The 16,086-nt window shown below is 37.4% G+C and overlaps 1 protein-coding gene across 1 annotated transcript in view; it reads right to left on the bottom strand.

Moving 5' to 3' along the window:
* Positions 1-9,624: 9,624 nt before the first annotated feature.
* The window catches only part of rt (Protein O-mannosyltransferase rt), a 36,503-nt gene continuing 30,041 nt past the window's right edge, over positions 9,625-16,086 (bottom strand). Inside the window, exons 12-13 of the mRNA XM_083113552.1 lie at positions 13,663-13,837; positions 9,625-12,697 (exon numbers count right to left, since the gene is read on the bottom strand). Coding sequence (XP_082969678.1) covers positions 12,511-12,697; positions 13,663-13,837 — 362 coding nt within the window. The 3' untranslated portion in view covers positions 9,625-12,510. The remainder of the gene's footprint in view (positions 12,698-13,662; positions 13,838-16,086) is intronic.

The following is a 16,086-nucleotide window of genomic DNA, read 5'->3' as shown; positions in this document are numbered from 1 at the left end:
CATAGAAGCTGTAGTAGTGGAGGCTTTCTGTAGTGTTGCCAACTACAGTGGATTTCCACCCATGAGATAAAGGTGCTACTTTTCCACAAACATTAAAAGAGGTTTTCCGTAGATCATCTTCCATTTCTCAGGAAAATAATTCTTTGTATTGAATCAAGAATTCAGTGTATTCAATACACGTGTGGAAGAACTTGTATGTATATTACTTTCCCGGATTCTCTGGAGTTGGAGATCGCGAACTCGTTCTGGGTGCATGTTGAAGGGTGTGCATCCAATGAATGCACGGAGGGGAGGGGCATCCATGGGAGGGGGAGACTCGACTGCTCATTCGTGGTCCAGTAGTTCCGTAGTAAACATGTCAGCTCGCAAGTCTAGGGGAACTCTGCATTCAGGAGAGTGCCGCATAGTGTTGAATGTGTTCGAGAACAACTTGTTTGAAAGGTTTAAAACACACGGCTTTGTTCTTTTACAAATGTTTGAAACAAAGTGTTTTAAACATGTTTTTCAGACTTGTTTAAAACACATTTTGATTCATGATGTTTCATGTGGTTATTTGCAGTTTTTTTTTTTTTCAAAATGTATGTTTTAATTTTTTTCTGTTCTTCGTAACATCAAAAGACAAATAAACATGCAATATTGTTTGTTATTTGTGTAAAACAATACACTGGCCATTGTTAAGAATAAAAGAAGAAATTTGGTGTAAGGGGTGCTCCTTCCACATAGTGCACCCAATAGTCAACCTCACTTCCACGTAGTACACCCTGTACTGCAGACTAACGAGGCTCTGGCGACTGCCCCCCCCCCCCCCCCCATGGCCAGTATAATTTTGTTTGTGTTGTCCTGTGTTTTGTCCTTTTTTGTGCTGAGTGCTCTTTACAGCCTCAGCTTTTAACGAAAGTCAGAAGATTTTAATATTTTATGATTTTAGTTCTGCAACGTTAGAGTTGTTATGTGTAACGATAAGGGGCTGGACCCCGTATAATGTGACAGGTGCAAAATAGCCTTAGTGCTGACGCACCGAAAATTTTAAAATCAAAATCAAATCAAAAAAAGAAGAAATTTGCAGCAGAAAGCGTTTTGCTTTATGGCCGTTACACCGTGCAGCACTTCGTTGCTTTCATCCCGCACCCTTCCCCACCCAGTCTGGCCCCGCCCACAAGCTTCCCCCTCTGCGCGTCGCTACTCCAGATAATCCGGAAAAGCAGTATAGGTATGAATGTGTGTGTTTGTGGAGTTTGCCACAGATAACAAAAAAAAAAATAACAAGCAGAAAGGAATTCCCACTTGAAATATGTTATTCACGATTATATTAATTTGAACTATGAACACATGCCCTAATATTCCCTATCTATATTACGTGTGGAGCAGTTAACACAGGGTGGCTACAAACAAGCAGAAATGAAATTCCCTGACTTTTCCAGGTTTTCCAGGACAAAATTTACATTTTTCCCTGACAATTACAAACTAAACTAAATCTATGTTTTTGCAAATGGAAATAATAAACTCATACAGATCCACGTATGGTCTTGCTAAGTACCAATATTATCTTCTATTAAATTGATTTAATATCTCTATTCTCTATGATTTGAATTCAAACTGCAAAATAGTGAATTTGGAAAATTATTACAATTCACAAGCTAAGGAAGGATTATGGAATTTTGTCATACGCAGTAAGTTTAAAATAAAATACTTGATAATTTTTAAAGTTACGACTAAATGAGTTAAGAGTGATTGATTAAGAAATACAATTTGTAATTTATCAGTCTCCTTATACATTCTCGGCATTATATGTTGATATTTCCACTGAGGTTTGGAACCCTCTGCTTGCAAAAACTATGAGTGCAGACTCATTTTTCAATGCATAAAGCTACTTCTCTCTTCTCTGTAAAGAAAACAACTTAACTCTTGCATATAAGTGAAACAACTGAATCGAACAAAAGAAAGTGTCATATTTCCTTACATTATCGATGGGATTTCTGCTTCAGTACAGTATATCAAAGTGAAGTGCTGTGAAACTGACAACATGCAGTTATACCATTAATGCTGACGAAAAGGGTATGTAAGTATTAGAAATTTAACGCAAGGAATTTATAGAATTGCATTGTATAGGTACCTGATTTAGCTAACCAACACATTAAAACAGGGAGAGACTATTAATAAAAGCTTCTGAAAGTTCATATACGAGGGGCATCCTGAAAAAGCTCCAATGGTGCCTATATGCAGCACTAGTGGTCGGAGAGCGACACACACACATGCAGGCAGGAAGAAGTGGCATGTAGCTGTAATCTGGTACAGTTGCAATGCAGCCGGTTTAGGACAGTTCTAGGTTAAAGATTGTAGCTCTCATAAAGTCTCCCACCGACTGCGATGTAGCCTACATTGCACGCTCAGAATTTGGCACAGAGCCACCAGCAATCCTGTGAGTTGTGCGGACCGAACGTCGTAAGTGATAGTAAGGTCAGACGATGGTGCAGACAATTCACGGAAGGCCAATCGAATGTGCACAACCCCATACAGCTGAGTACACGTGGGCCCTTTGCATCACTTCAGGTGAGAGATCTTAGACCACTCCCTGTACAGCCCTGGCCTTGAATGTACCGACTTTCATCTCTTTGTTTAACTGAAGAGGTTTCTGGCAGGGCAAGGATTTGACAGCTACATTGCGGTAGAGATAGTTCCAGTCTTTGCTGTCAGACACATATACCATGGGCATACAAAATTTAGTGGCATGGTACGACACATGCCAGAACAACGGTGGTGATTATGCCGAAAATTAGGTTGAGACTCACTGTTACTAATACAATAAATTACAACCGATATTCTTGTTTTATTTATGCCTAATCGGTAGGGACCTTGATATTTTGTTATTTTTTTTTTAAAAATTGGTGTATTTTCTTATTTTTTATTTTTTACTATACGGTGTTATTTTTCCCAAAATTCACATTTTCATTTTAGCGCATTTTCTGGCAAATATCTGAAATTATACCTTCATGGTGTTTTTAAACTACTGTTTCAAATTGTAAGTCACATGGCTTATGCCTCTTCGCAAGAGTTTGATATCTTGAAAGTTATTTTGGGAAAGTTATTTTCCATACCCCTTTATTAATTTTAAGGTAAGGATTTTAGATAATGGAATTTTGGTGTGGAGTTAGGGGCCCACACTTTCTTGATCACGGCTGAAGGTGGGAGTGATGTGATCAGCACAAACCTCCTGGCTACCTTTATCCCTCAAAGTTTCCTCAAGGTACCAGCTTCATATGATGCTGGGTGGGCACCGGAGCAGTTTGAATAGGTGGAAAACATACCGGTTCTCCCCCGCAGGGGATAGACCCCGGGTCTCTCGCATAGTAGTCAGATGCCCTAACGACTGAGCTCCATTATTACTCGCTCGACAAATGCTGATAGTGCGCACTTAGCTTGGTAATTCAAAACATATCTCGTGCGACAAATACTAAGATGTGGCTCCTGTGTGACGGTAGATATGCACTCGATCTCCTGTTAGAATGCTGCCACTTTGCTCTGCGATGCAAATGGTTTTGATAGAAGTTGAAAAAATCGTGGGAAATAAATGATTTAATGTGGCTGTCGGAATTATTCCCCATATGTTGGAAAATGTTGAAAAACTTGCATGTTCTATGTACACAAACATGGCCTAGAAAAGACAAGGATGTTGGATTTCATGGAATTTTTTGTTGTTTTAGGGCATTTCTTTTAAAAAAAATCGCTAAAAACGCCAACAATTCGCATTTTTTGCCAAATTCGCATTATTTCGATATTTCGAACGGGCGAAAAATATGTCCAGACATCACTGCACATTCCTAAACATAATTTCGCAGCAATTACCATTTTTCACGGTTTTGGCGTTTGCGAAAAATCAATGTACCTACTAATTGGAAATTACTTTCTGGCCACCCCTCGTATAAATCAGTAGATGGAAAGTTAAAATTTAGCAGGGCTGGCAGAGAAAAGTCAATTCTCGAAGTAAGTGATTTGCTGTTATGATTGAATTATTCGAGTAAATATGATATTAAAATATTTACGTATTTATTATTAGTATTTTATTTCATAATATTGGACATTAACTTCACTCAATGAGAGATTTAAGACGATCTCTCACGAGATTAAACAGACAGGACAGAGAGTGGCGTTAATTTCATTGCAATACTAGTGTTGCAGTAAATTTGAGGTTGGGAGCATAAAACTAAAGTAAAGTGTTCCCCTGTGCTTAGCACCACGCCATGAAGGCATATAGGGGGTGTGGGGGTAACGCACCACACTTTCTTGATCCGGTCGTGAGTGGGGGTGATGTGATCAGCACCACGCCCCTGACCGCCTTTACCCCCCCAGGTTTCCCCAGGTACCCATGTTATTCGACGCTGGGTGGGTGCCGGGGCCGCTTGCACTTGCCAATTTTTATAACGTTCACCAATGGAGATTTATGTTTCACTTTTTCATGATAGTATTCAATATATATCCCGTTTGGTTGGATTCTTCTTCTAAGAATAGTGCAATGTCATTGTAAACGTATGTTAACTTGTGCAAAACCAGTAATACGTCAGTATGATAAAACTGCTACATTAAATAAGGTGAAGTGAGTTAGAAGAGTAATAAAATTCCAGCAGCATATTTGCAGTCTAAAGCTCTTCTTGTTTATGCATGCGATTTTTGTTGGATGTTGCTGTCCATGCAATTTCTGTCGCATGTTGTAGTGAGATACTTTGTCGGGTGGCGATATTCGACAAAAGTCGTATGTATCAATGGAACCTATTTGTTTCCATGTTCCTTCAGTTTGCCCATCAAAATGCCTTACTACGACGTCAGACAATTATCGAACGGCACCACCTGCTCTTATCCCCTCCATCTGTTGACAAGTCCCCTTACTACTCCCATACGGACAAGAAAAAAATGATGCCCGACCCTGTGGCCGAGTGGTTAGCACATCGCGCTGCGACGCCAAGGGTCCCGGGTTCGAATCCTGGTCAGGCTTGGTTGTTTGTGAATGTCCATTCATCAATTTCATCATTTCATCACTCATCCCCATCTTCGCAAATTAGCCAAGAGGCACAAAATGCGAAGTAAAATAAACTAAATCAATCAATCAATCAAGAAAAAATGATAATTCAATGCATTTTCTACGTAATATTTAGAGGCTTAACCTTTACTCTCCCGATGATACCATGTGGTATCATCAGAGTAAGGTCGTACTCGCCCGATGATACCATATGGTATCATGGTGCTGATTACGAAATGAATGTGCTTTTTGGACCTTCATACTCTTATGTTTGGGTGGAAACTCTGACACAGGTCTGGAGCAAGCCTGGGAAATTCATATTGATGACCAACCTCCCCCCTCTGCGCAACATATCCGAATAGAGTTTCACATTTTGGCTCATTATTCAACTTGTATGGCACCCAGGAACATGAAACATGTTTCAATCTCTTTGGAAACGTCTAATCTTTGAAGAGAATACTAAGGTTTGCACCTTCTCCCCAAAATAGCGGGAGAAGAGGAGGTAAACTCCAGATGTTTATGTTGTTGTTTTTTTTCATTGAAATTCGGTGGTCACGCCCCCAAACGCCCCTTCCTCGGTTCGGTGTTCTGAATTGTATACGGTTGCATGCTATGATGTTTTAGCTGCAAATCAAAACTTATACGAAGTAGATTGCTCCCATAGTACCAGAGTTATAACAATTTTCCTCCAAACATGCAAGTTACCTATTTTTCGTAAAAAACAGTTTCACATTTTGGCTCATTATTCAACTTGTATGGCACCCAAGAACATGAAACATGTTTCATTCTCTTGATAAATGTCCATTCTTTGAAAAGAATGTAGCAAACTCCAGATTTTTGTTTTTTCCTTTGAAATCCGGGGGTCGCACCCCCCCAAACCCCCCTTCCTCGGTTCGGCATTCTGAATTGTACACGTTTCATGCTATGATGTTTTATCTGCAATACAAAACATATCCGAAGTAGATTGCTCCCTTAGTGCCCCAGTTATAACAATTTTCCTCCAAAAATGCTAATTACCTATTTTTCGTAAAAAAAAAAATATCCTATTTTGGCTTATTATTCAACTTGTAGGGCACCCAAGAACATAAAACATGTTTCATTCTCTTGAGAAATGTCTATTCTTTGAAAAGAATACTAAAGTTCGCGTCTTCTCCCTAAAATAGCGGGAGAAGAGGGGGCAAACTCCAGACTTTTGATTTTTCCATTGAAATTCGGAGGACGTGCCCCCCAAGCCTCCTTCCTCGGTCCGGTGTTCTAAATTGTACACGGTTGCATGCTCTGATGTTTTAGCTGCAAACCAAAACTTATCCGAAGTAGATTGCTCCCATAGTGCCCAAGTTATAACAATTTTCCTCCAAAAATGCAAATTACCTATTTTTCGTAAAAAAAATAATAATCACATTTTGGCTTATTATTCAACTTGTATGGCACCCAAGAACATAAAACATGTTTCATTCTCTTGAGAAATGTCCACTCTTTGAAAAGAATACTAAAGTTCGCGCCTTCTCCCCAAATAGCGGGAGAAGAGGGGGATTTTTGTTTTTTCCATTGAAATTCGGTGCACGTGCCCCCCAAGCCCCCTTCCTCGGTCCGATGTTCTAAATTGTACACCGTTGCATGCGCTGATGTTTTAGCTGCAAAACAAAAGTTATCCGAAGTAGATTGCTCCAATAGTGCCAGTGTTATAACAATTTTCGTCAAAAGAGTGTTCGAAGTCAATGAAGATGAAATTCCCTGACCTTTTTAACACCTCAAATTCTCTGACTTTTCCCGGTTTTCCAGGTCTGTCGCCACCCTGTCATACTCTTCTGTTTGGGTTGAAACTCTGACTCAGGTCCGAAGCAAGGCTGGGTAAATTCATATTGTTTCATATCCATGAAAGATTTCCGAATAGTTTCACATTTTGGCTCATTATTCAACTTGTATGGCACCCAGGAACATGAAACAAGTTTCAATCTCTTTGGAATCGTCCATTCTTTGAAGAGAATATTAAGGTTTGCGCCTTCTCAAGAAAATAGCGAGAGAAGAGGGGGGCAAACTCCAGATTTTTATGTTTTTTCCATTGAAATTCGGAGGACGTGCCCCCCCCCCCCTCCCCCGCCTCCTTCCTCGGTCCGGTGTTCTAAATTGTACACGGTTGCATGCTATGATGTTTTACCTCAAAACAAAACTTATCCGAAGTAGATTGCTCCCATAGTGCCCGAGTTATAACAATTTTCCTCCAAAAATGCTAATTACCTATTTTTCGTAAAAAAAAAGAAATCACATTTTGGCTTATTATTCAACTTGTATGACACCCAAGAACATGAAACATGTTTCATTCTCTTGAGAAATGTCTATTCTTTAAAAAGGATACTCAAGTTCGTGCCTTCTTCCCAAATAGCGGGACAAGAGGGGGCAAACTCCAGATTTTTATGTTTTTTCACTGAAATTCGGGGATCGCGCCCCCAGACCCCCCTTCTTCGGTTCGGCGTTCTGAATTGTACACGGTTGCATGCTACGATGTTTTAGCTGAAAAACAAATCTTATCCGAAGTAGATTGCTCCCATAGTGACTGAGTTATAACAATTTTCCTCCAAAAATGCTAATTACCTATTTTTCGTAAAAACAACAACAAGAAATCACATTTAAGCTTATTATTCAACTTGTATGACACCCTAGAACATGAACCATGTTTCATTCTCTTAAGAAATGTCCATTCTTTACAAAGAATACTAAAGTTCGCGCCTTCTTCCCAAATAGCGGGAGAAGAGGGGGCAAATTCCAGATTTTTATGCATTTTCATTGAAATTCGGGGGTCGCGCCCCCAAACCCCCTTCCTCGGTTCAGCGTTCTTTATTGTACACGGTTGCATGCGCTGATGTTTTAGCTGCAAAACAAAAGTTATCCGAAGTAGATTGCTCCCATAGTGCCCGAGTTATAACAATTTTCGTCAAAAGAGTGTTCGAAGTAAATGAAGACGATATTACCTGACTTTTTTTGACACCTCAAATTCCCTGACTTTTCCCGGTTTTCCAGGTCTGTCGCCACCCTGTAACAAGGACTGCTTCCAGATAAATATATATGTGATCGTAAACACGAAATTTCTATCTCAACAACCTTATATATAGCTTTATCAACAAATAATTTAGGTTCCAATATCTTAGAATACCAGAAAATGATTTCGGAGTTAAGACCTATGTCTGACCATCATTCATCCTCATCACTACGATTTGTCCAGTGTGGAAGAAAAGCCATGAGACACACGAAGTGCTATTTTCCCATTGTCACTGATCCTACAACCTGTACACAGCTTGTTTCCTTATACGTAGACATCAAGATTATGATCACTCAAGATTAGGGTAGCTGCATGAAGTGTACTCCATAAAAAATCTTAAAAAAAATCTCATCCGCTGTTAGATGCACTTATGAATTAATATGCATATTATGTTGAATTAATTCTGTGAATATTTTAATGCTGGCATCTGTATCAATTTCAAGAAAACCAAATTTACTTTAATGTCAAGGGCATGAGTGTGTTTAGAAAATTTTCTAACAGTCAAAACTGGTAAATTGTTTCTCTTGAGTTTATGCTTACGGGTTGCAAAAATTGAGGAAGATTTTAACAAGGAAAGAAAAGAAACTATACCTAAGAGAGAAAAGGAATAATAGAAGTGAAACAAAGAGTCAAAGAAGAAACCTGGAAAGAAAAAAACCAAAATAATAAAAAGAAGAATTTGTAAGAAGAAAGTTACTGTGAAAATTTGATGAACTGCAGATACAATATAAGAAGAAAGGAAAAGTGGGATGGAAATTAAAAAAAATTGAGACGATTACAAAAATTATTGCAGTAAGGTCCCCAGTGGTCACCAAAGATAAGAGGGATGAGAAAATACCAGCATGAAAAATATGACAAATAATTATTTACACACTGAAAATAATCCAAACATCTAATTATCAATAAAATGAATTTTAAATACGGAGAAACTAGTACTCACTTTTATCCGCGAAGTTCCAACGAGGATGGTGGCAGTGGCCACTGAAATTAATCGAAAAAGAAGAAAAGAAAAAACAGCTTCGCGGATAAAAGTGAGTACTAGTTTCTCCGTATTTATATACTACCGCGTCTCTCTTTCCCCAATCATGAAAATGAATTTTGTTTGTTTTCTAAATATAACATCAATGTTTTTCAGCCAATAATCATAGTTTCAGATTATTTGTATTTGTTTTTAATAAAAACATCTTCAATCAGACATACAAGAATGTCTTTACAATTTTACCGGTAAATTCCTCTTCCCATCCCGAAATTACATAGAAACAGTCTATGCATGCCTGTATGGGAGTTTTTGAACATTTTTTCCCACCATTGGAATGTAAAATTGGACACTGTATTACATAATGATTATAATGCAAGGTTTTCCTGACTCGGCAAGTCAGAAAATTCCCTGCATGCGGTGAAAGACTTTAGAGGTAAGCAACACTGCAGGGTGCTGTTTTTCCAAATATTTACTTCGGCTGTACTGCCACACTCGATCTGAAAGCTGAACTTTAACTCAAACGACTGTGCCACTTTATCTGAACAGAAGTGTACATAACCATTGTGTCACTCTATTTCAAACCAAAGAAGACAAACATTGAAACACATTACTCCATTTATTTTTGTGGTTCAAAATATCTACAAAAATAAATTCATTACAAAAGTCACATTATAAATAGGCACGAAATATAAATACATGGAAGACACTCCATCAAACTCATACAATGCATAAATTAACATCAGCAGTAATATTTAAACAGAGCTGGTATATTCTTGTGTACATATTTGTCATCATAATGGTAAAAATAAGAGCAACTCGCACCATAATTATGTAGAAAACTGTATATAAAGTATTCAGCAGGTATAACAAGGATTCTATTACTTTTTTAACAACTCAGTTTTATTCTTTCTTTCCTTCCTTCAAAAAGGTTCACTGAATATAGATTACACAGAACGTTCTGCACCAATACTTATTTTATATATATATATTATAATAATGCCCAATGCAAATGTTTACTACTTCTGATTTCTCATCATATGCAGAACAAAAATTTTGCATCAGATATGGCATTTCTGCAGAAGTTTGTGTGCAATTTATACTTTGCAAATCCTTTTGAAGGCAGGTGAATATAGTTCCTGCACATGGCACAACATTTGTCAAACTCTTAAAAACTTCAACATCTTTTCATTAGCCACACATTAGCCGTCAAAGGAAATTTTTTCGGGAAGCTACCAAAATTATTGTAGTCTTTGATTCATACAAAATAAAAACAGAAACAGACCACAAAAATCTGTAATGCACACACAAACCATTCGCTATTTGGTAACATTCAGGTAGCAATGCTTTTGGTAATGAAATTAATGTGATGTTTGATCAAAACTCAAAACATAAATAACAAAAGTAATAAATATAAATTATGAATAAGTAACATGGACAGATACATACAATACACTAGTTTAAACTGTCTTATAAAAAAATCTTATAAATACACAGCTGTTAATTATACTGCAATATATATTTTCATATAAAAATCTTCAATGAGTATTTCTTACGGTGTAACAGTCAATTGCATTTATTACTTCCTATAACTTACCTGAGATTTCTCAGTTAATATTATCACCCTCACCACACAAACATTTCTTAAAAATAATAATTTAAAATGCAACATTTAAATTGTTCAGCTTGAATAAAATTTGTTCAATTGTCAGTCTATTTCATCATGATAGTGCCATTGTTTATCTTATCAGTGAGGTTTGTAAAAAAATTAATAAAAAAGCAGATCTTTTCTCAGATTATGCACAATAAATTAACAATAATGCTGCTTCTATAAATTCATTGAAAAATGTTGCTCCTGACCTCAACAATAAAAGCTGAAATGATAACCTATTGAAATATTCATTTTTTAATACAGTCCAACTAAAAATCTATATTCAATGTACTATTGCAATTACACAATAACTAGGTAATTTTGATAGCATGATTGAAAAACAAGAATTTGTGGTAGTCCAGTTGAAAAGTCATGTTTTGTTTTAATATATATTCCTTTAATAAGGATCTCATATTCCACCAAAACAGGTGCAAGTTATTACGCAAGAACTGTAAAGCTATATTTCAAGGTGAATGGAGTTAAAATATTTGTGTTTTCTCCCACATAGGAAAAAGAATTGAGCATGTTTTTGTAGGAATTACCATTATCCTTGTTGTAAAGAATATATGATGTTTCATGAATCTAGTTGCTTGTTTTTCTGTATTGTATGATTTGCACATCATACTAAGATCCATCATATCATCTTCCTTGGTTCATGTGGACTGTGACTAAGCATGTTGTTGAACATTAATTTGCAGTGTGTTGTCCAACCCAATTTTCTCCACCTCTATTTCATTGGTAATAAACAGTTTCAACATACCACTTGACATTTCACAAAATTCTTGTTTCCTTTGTGTAAAATTGTGTTGGATAATAAAAAAAAATTACTGGTAAGCGTGAGAAGAAAACAATTCCAGTATGCATTCCATAATTATTGAAATAAGCAATAATTCTAATGGCAAAAACCAAAGATAGCACAAGTGGTAATTACAAAATTTAAAATGAATCTTTAATGACTGCTATCAAATGTTCTTGGTACTACTTGGCAAGGTCTATGAACAGTTCATAATTTCTCATATTTTGGAAGTTTGTAGAAGTTTCTATGCTCAATACAGCACGTAAAATGTGGTCTTATAAATCATGCTTTGTTACATTATCACCAACATTATTGTTAATTTTATCCTGTACCTAATACAAAGTGGTGTTGAACATAATTTTAATAATTACAATTTTTATTATAAAGAACACATTGGTTCACTCAAGCATTGAAACTTGTTTTCTATTACTTATCTTATTATTAAGAATGTAGGGAGATGATACGGAACAGCAAGCATGTTCAGTATGTAGGTGAACTATATCTTGCTTTATTCATGTTTAATGATTAACTTTTGGTGTGACTTATTTACTCTATGAAATGCAACTCAATTGTAAGGGGCTCCACTAGTGTTGGCATCTAGTAGAATATTCAGTAATTAAATACTAACTTGAAAAACTTGGCATGGTAATGTTCCATATTTTCACGTTGCTCATTTTGTTATCTGAATAATTTTGAAGCAAATCTGCATTTTTTAACACAGATTTTGACATCTAGGATAGAAATGGCTTCAGGTGGCACTGGAGCTGCAGAAACAAACAAGGCATTAACATGCTACAATCTCCATCCTAGATGCCAAAACCTCTGTTAATGAAGGCATACCACGCAATACTTTCACATCATAAAAGCTTCTTTCTCACTTCTTGCACATGGACATGTTGATATGCAGTACTTCCAATGCAAAATTTTTGACAATACCTGTACCCATTCTTGTACACAATGAATGCTTAATGGATCTTATATGGCAGAGATAAGAAACTCCCCACGGCCAGAAGCAACATGGCGGTTGTGGCAGACAAGGTTACTGACGATGAACTATAAAGTCCCAGGAATCTTTCCACCTGAGCTTCAGAACATCAACCGCACTGAGTGCTGTTGTTCCATAGCTCAGTACGGAAAACTTACGAAAGACGTAAATGATAGCTAAAAGCCACATGCAAACTGCTGCTTTAAAAAGAATCTGGCCATACTTCCAACGCAGATTCTCTCTGTAATGAAGGAAACAATATGGGTGAGATACCTTGAGACTGTATTGATAAAGTATTGACAAAAACACTGAACATTTAATTGAATTCTAGCTTGTGGAATGGATTCTAATGCTTCATTATTAATTGAAATAGTAAATGCACACTTTTTATGTAAAGTACAACAATAATTAATATAACAATACTAGACTTTGCTATTTTAAAAAAAAACTGAATGTAGGGTATTGAATTGAATCATCATGGAATGCCCAGAGGTTTTATGCTCATCATAAACAAAATAAGATGTAAAACCCAATATAATATTGAGGAAATACTGGTCCACACATAGCATTAGGGAGATGTGCAAAAAAGAAGGGGGGCATACTTGAAAGTTTGTTCAACACTCCTTTAAGCTCAATAGGCTAACTGAAACTGGACCTACAGTTCCAAGTTGAATCCGAACCACTGTGCAATGTGCCTCCGCTGGCATAACCTACTGATTACAAGGTATAATCATATAGAGTAAGTAGTATTGCTTATGTAATGACACTTATAAAGGTGAGCGTTACCAACATATCACAGAGGTAGTCCACCACATAGTTCAGAAAAGTAAAAATCTCTCATGGTCTCATTAATAACGCAGTTTGAATATATTTATTAAACTGAACCAATACAACTATTACAAATTAAACTGTACTTGGTCTTACCTGTGTTAAAATTCTGCATAACAACATAACAAACCACCAAGTACGAAAATAAAATGACAGAAGGGTGTTTCAGGGATATTACACTCCCACTGGAAGGATATAAGAATGGAAGAGAAGAAGGGTTAAAAAACACATGAACTGGAAGTGGACTAATGTCTCTTGTAACTTTATTCTCGTGATGGTGGTTTGTTGGTCTCTTGTCCCAATCGTAACCCAGGCAAGACTTTGGACTTTGCTGTATGAACTATTTTCCCCACATTTGAAGCAATAAAATGCACTTACCTAATAAGAAAATAAATATGTTCCACAAGGGCAGCCATCAAAAGAATCTTGAATGTGAATGCTGGGAGGTAGTGATGTAGAAAAAGTGTGCGCTCAACAAAGAAGTAGGGGATGAAGTGGAACAAGTAGCCAGTAAGGAACACTTCACCTACAAGCACAAATCTATCCCACATATCTGAAAAATGAAGAGCAAGATTAAAATGACTAGTAGTGGATCTAAAGAGCTGTACATATGCACATGGCACGTGTAATTTTACAATACTTTAATTAAAAATTATATGGATTTGAAGAGAGATGCACGGATGCCACTCTGAACCAATACTAATACTGATTCTCTTCAATGCTGATACTGATGCTCAAAAATTGTAAATTAAAAGTTGTTCAAAATATTAATAATAATATGTAAATTTTGCAATGCAATTATATGAATCAACTTACCAGTCTTGCTTTAAATTGTTTATCAGAATATTAAAATGGCTCTCATTTAAGGACAAAATCTATTTTTCACACAAAAATGTTGCAAAATAAATAAAAAAAAATTTGCATAATTTTCAGAATCATTAGATTCTACCAGAGTGTTGTGGCATTTTTGTATACCCCACAGAAGTATCAGTTGGTATCTGTGAATAAATTTATCAGCTCATCAGTGATATTCCCGAAGTCATTCGACCCCAGTGGCTCTTTTTAACTGAGTCCACTTCTTTACTTTGCCCTTGTATGGTAACCCAGAACTGTCACCTTGGGCAGTCTTGAATACACATGTTGTTTTTCACTTTGCGCAACAGTTTACCAACATCTGTGTGGTGGAAAGGGATTTCAACTGATATCAGGGCTGTCACCTGCCAATGTCCCGGAGCTCAAGAGGGTTTGGTTAAGCATAGACTAGATGATTGGCATGCTGTAAGGGCAGTCGGGAAACCATCGGTTACAACATTAGCTTCAGATTTGCAATCCTTTGTCTTAGGTTATAGGGCAACGTCATACTCACTCATTTTTCCACTGTGCTACATTGTATCTTCTACATAAGTAAGTACAATTACTTTCATTAACCCCTTCCCTGCAGCAACATTGAAGGGAAGTACGACCAAAAAAATCATCTATATATAGATGCAACCGCAAATTTGTGTCATCGTAAATAATGCAAAAACTAACTATAAAAAAATCTTGCTGCAAAATGAAAGTAAGGAAAACAATCTATATTAAATAATCATTCCATATTAGGTAAGGCTCCCCCTGCATGAAGCATCATGTCTTGAAGGCACATTTGGGAGATGTGGGGGGTAGGGCCCCACACCCCCACTACATATTCTCGATCTCGGCCATTTTGGAAGTGATGTGATCAGCACCATGCTCGGGCCACCTTTACCCTCGAGGGTTGCCGCAAGTACACATTGTTTTGAGGCTGGGTGAGCTCCAGAGCTGCTTTATGTAGGGACTACGCTGGTAAAATTCCAACCTCAGAACACCCACCCCATGAATTGAACCCAGGTCTTCCGCATGGCAGTCAGACACCCTACCAACTAGACCACCGCGGCTCTAATTCCATATTGCAAAAAAATATTTTGAAATACCATCTATATATAGACGCTCTGCAAAAAAAGCCCAATTTTAGAGAGTCTATACAGCGTGTTTATAAATGAATGGTGCGGTTATAAAAATTAATAATAAATCTATTTATTACCTTACACGGGTAAAACCTACACCGTAAGCAGTGGCAACTGTCCAAGTTTTTGATGCGCTACCTGCTGTTTGCTTGTCATGCTTGCTGCGGGGCCGCATCGTCAATTCCGAGTCAGTCAGTTTCCGCAGCGAGCGTTAGTTCGAGATGGCGTCGCAACAGGAAAAGGCTTTCTGTGTGCTCCGTTTTGAGGTGTCCAGATCTGTGGTAACAGTGCAACGTGAGTTTCGTGCATGGTTTAGGAAAGACCCACCACACAAGAATAACATAAATCGGTGGTACCGACAGTTCGTGGAAACTGGATGCTTGTGTAAAGGGAAGAGTTCTGGTCGACCTTGTGTGTCCGATGAAAACGTTGAAAGAGTGCGCCAGGCGTTTCAGCGAAGTCCTCGGAAGTCACTTAATAAAGCAAGCAAGGAATTGGACTTGCCAAAGAATACGGTGTGGAAGGTGTTGCGTAAACGACTATGTTTTAAACCGTACAAACTGCAAATAGTGCAGGCCCTTAAACCAACAGACAAAGTTAAAAGGCGTGAATTCTGTGAAGAGATGCAGTTGAAAATGGAAGAAGAAGATGGTTTTGTAGAAAGACTCATCTTCAGTGATGAGGCCACTTTCCATGTAAGTGGCAAGGTGAACAAACACAATGTCCGTATCTGGGGAAGCGAGAAACCACATACCCAGATAGAGCATCAGCGTGACTCTCCAAAAGTGAACGTTTTCTGTGCGGTTTCCCGGGAGCAAGT

The sequence above is a fragment of the Lepisma saccharinum genome, chromosome 27 (assembly GCF_977018435.1).
Source record: "Lepisma saccharinum chromosome 27, izLepSacc3.1, whole genome shotgun sequence".
Taxonomy (NCBI): domain Eukaryota; kingdom Metazoa; phylum Arthropoda; class Insecta; order Zygentoma; family Lepismatidae; genus Lepisma; species Lepisma saccharinum.
The sequence above is the reverse complement of the archived record's forward strand: the minus strand, read 5'-3'. Positions and strand labels throughout refer to the sequence as shown.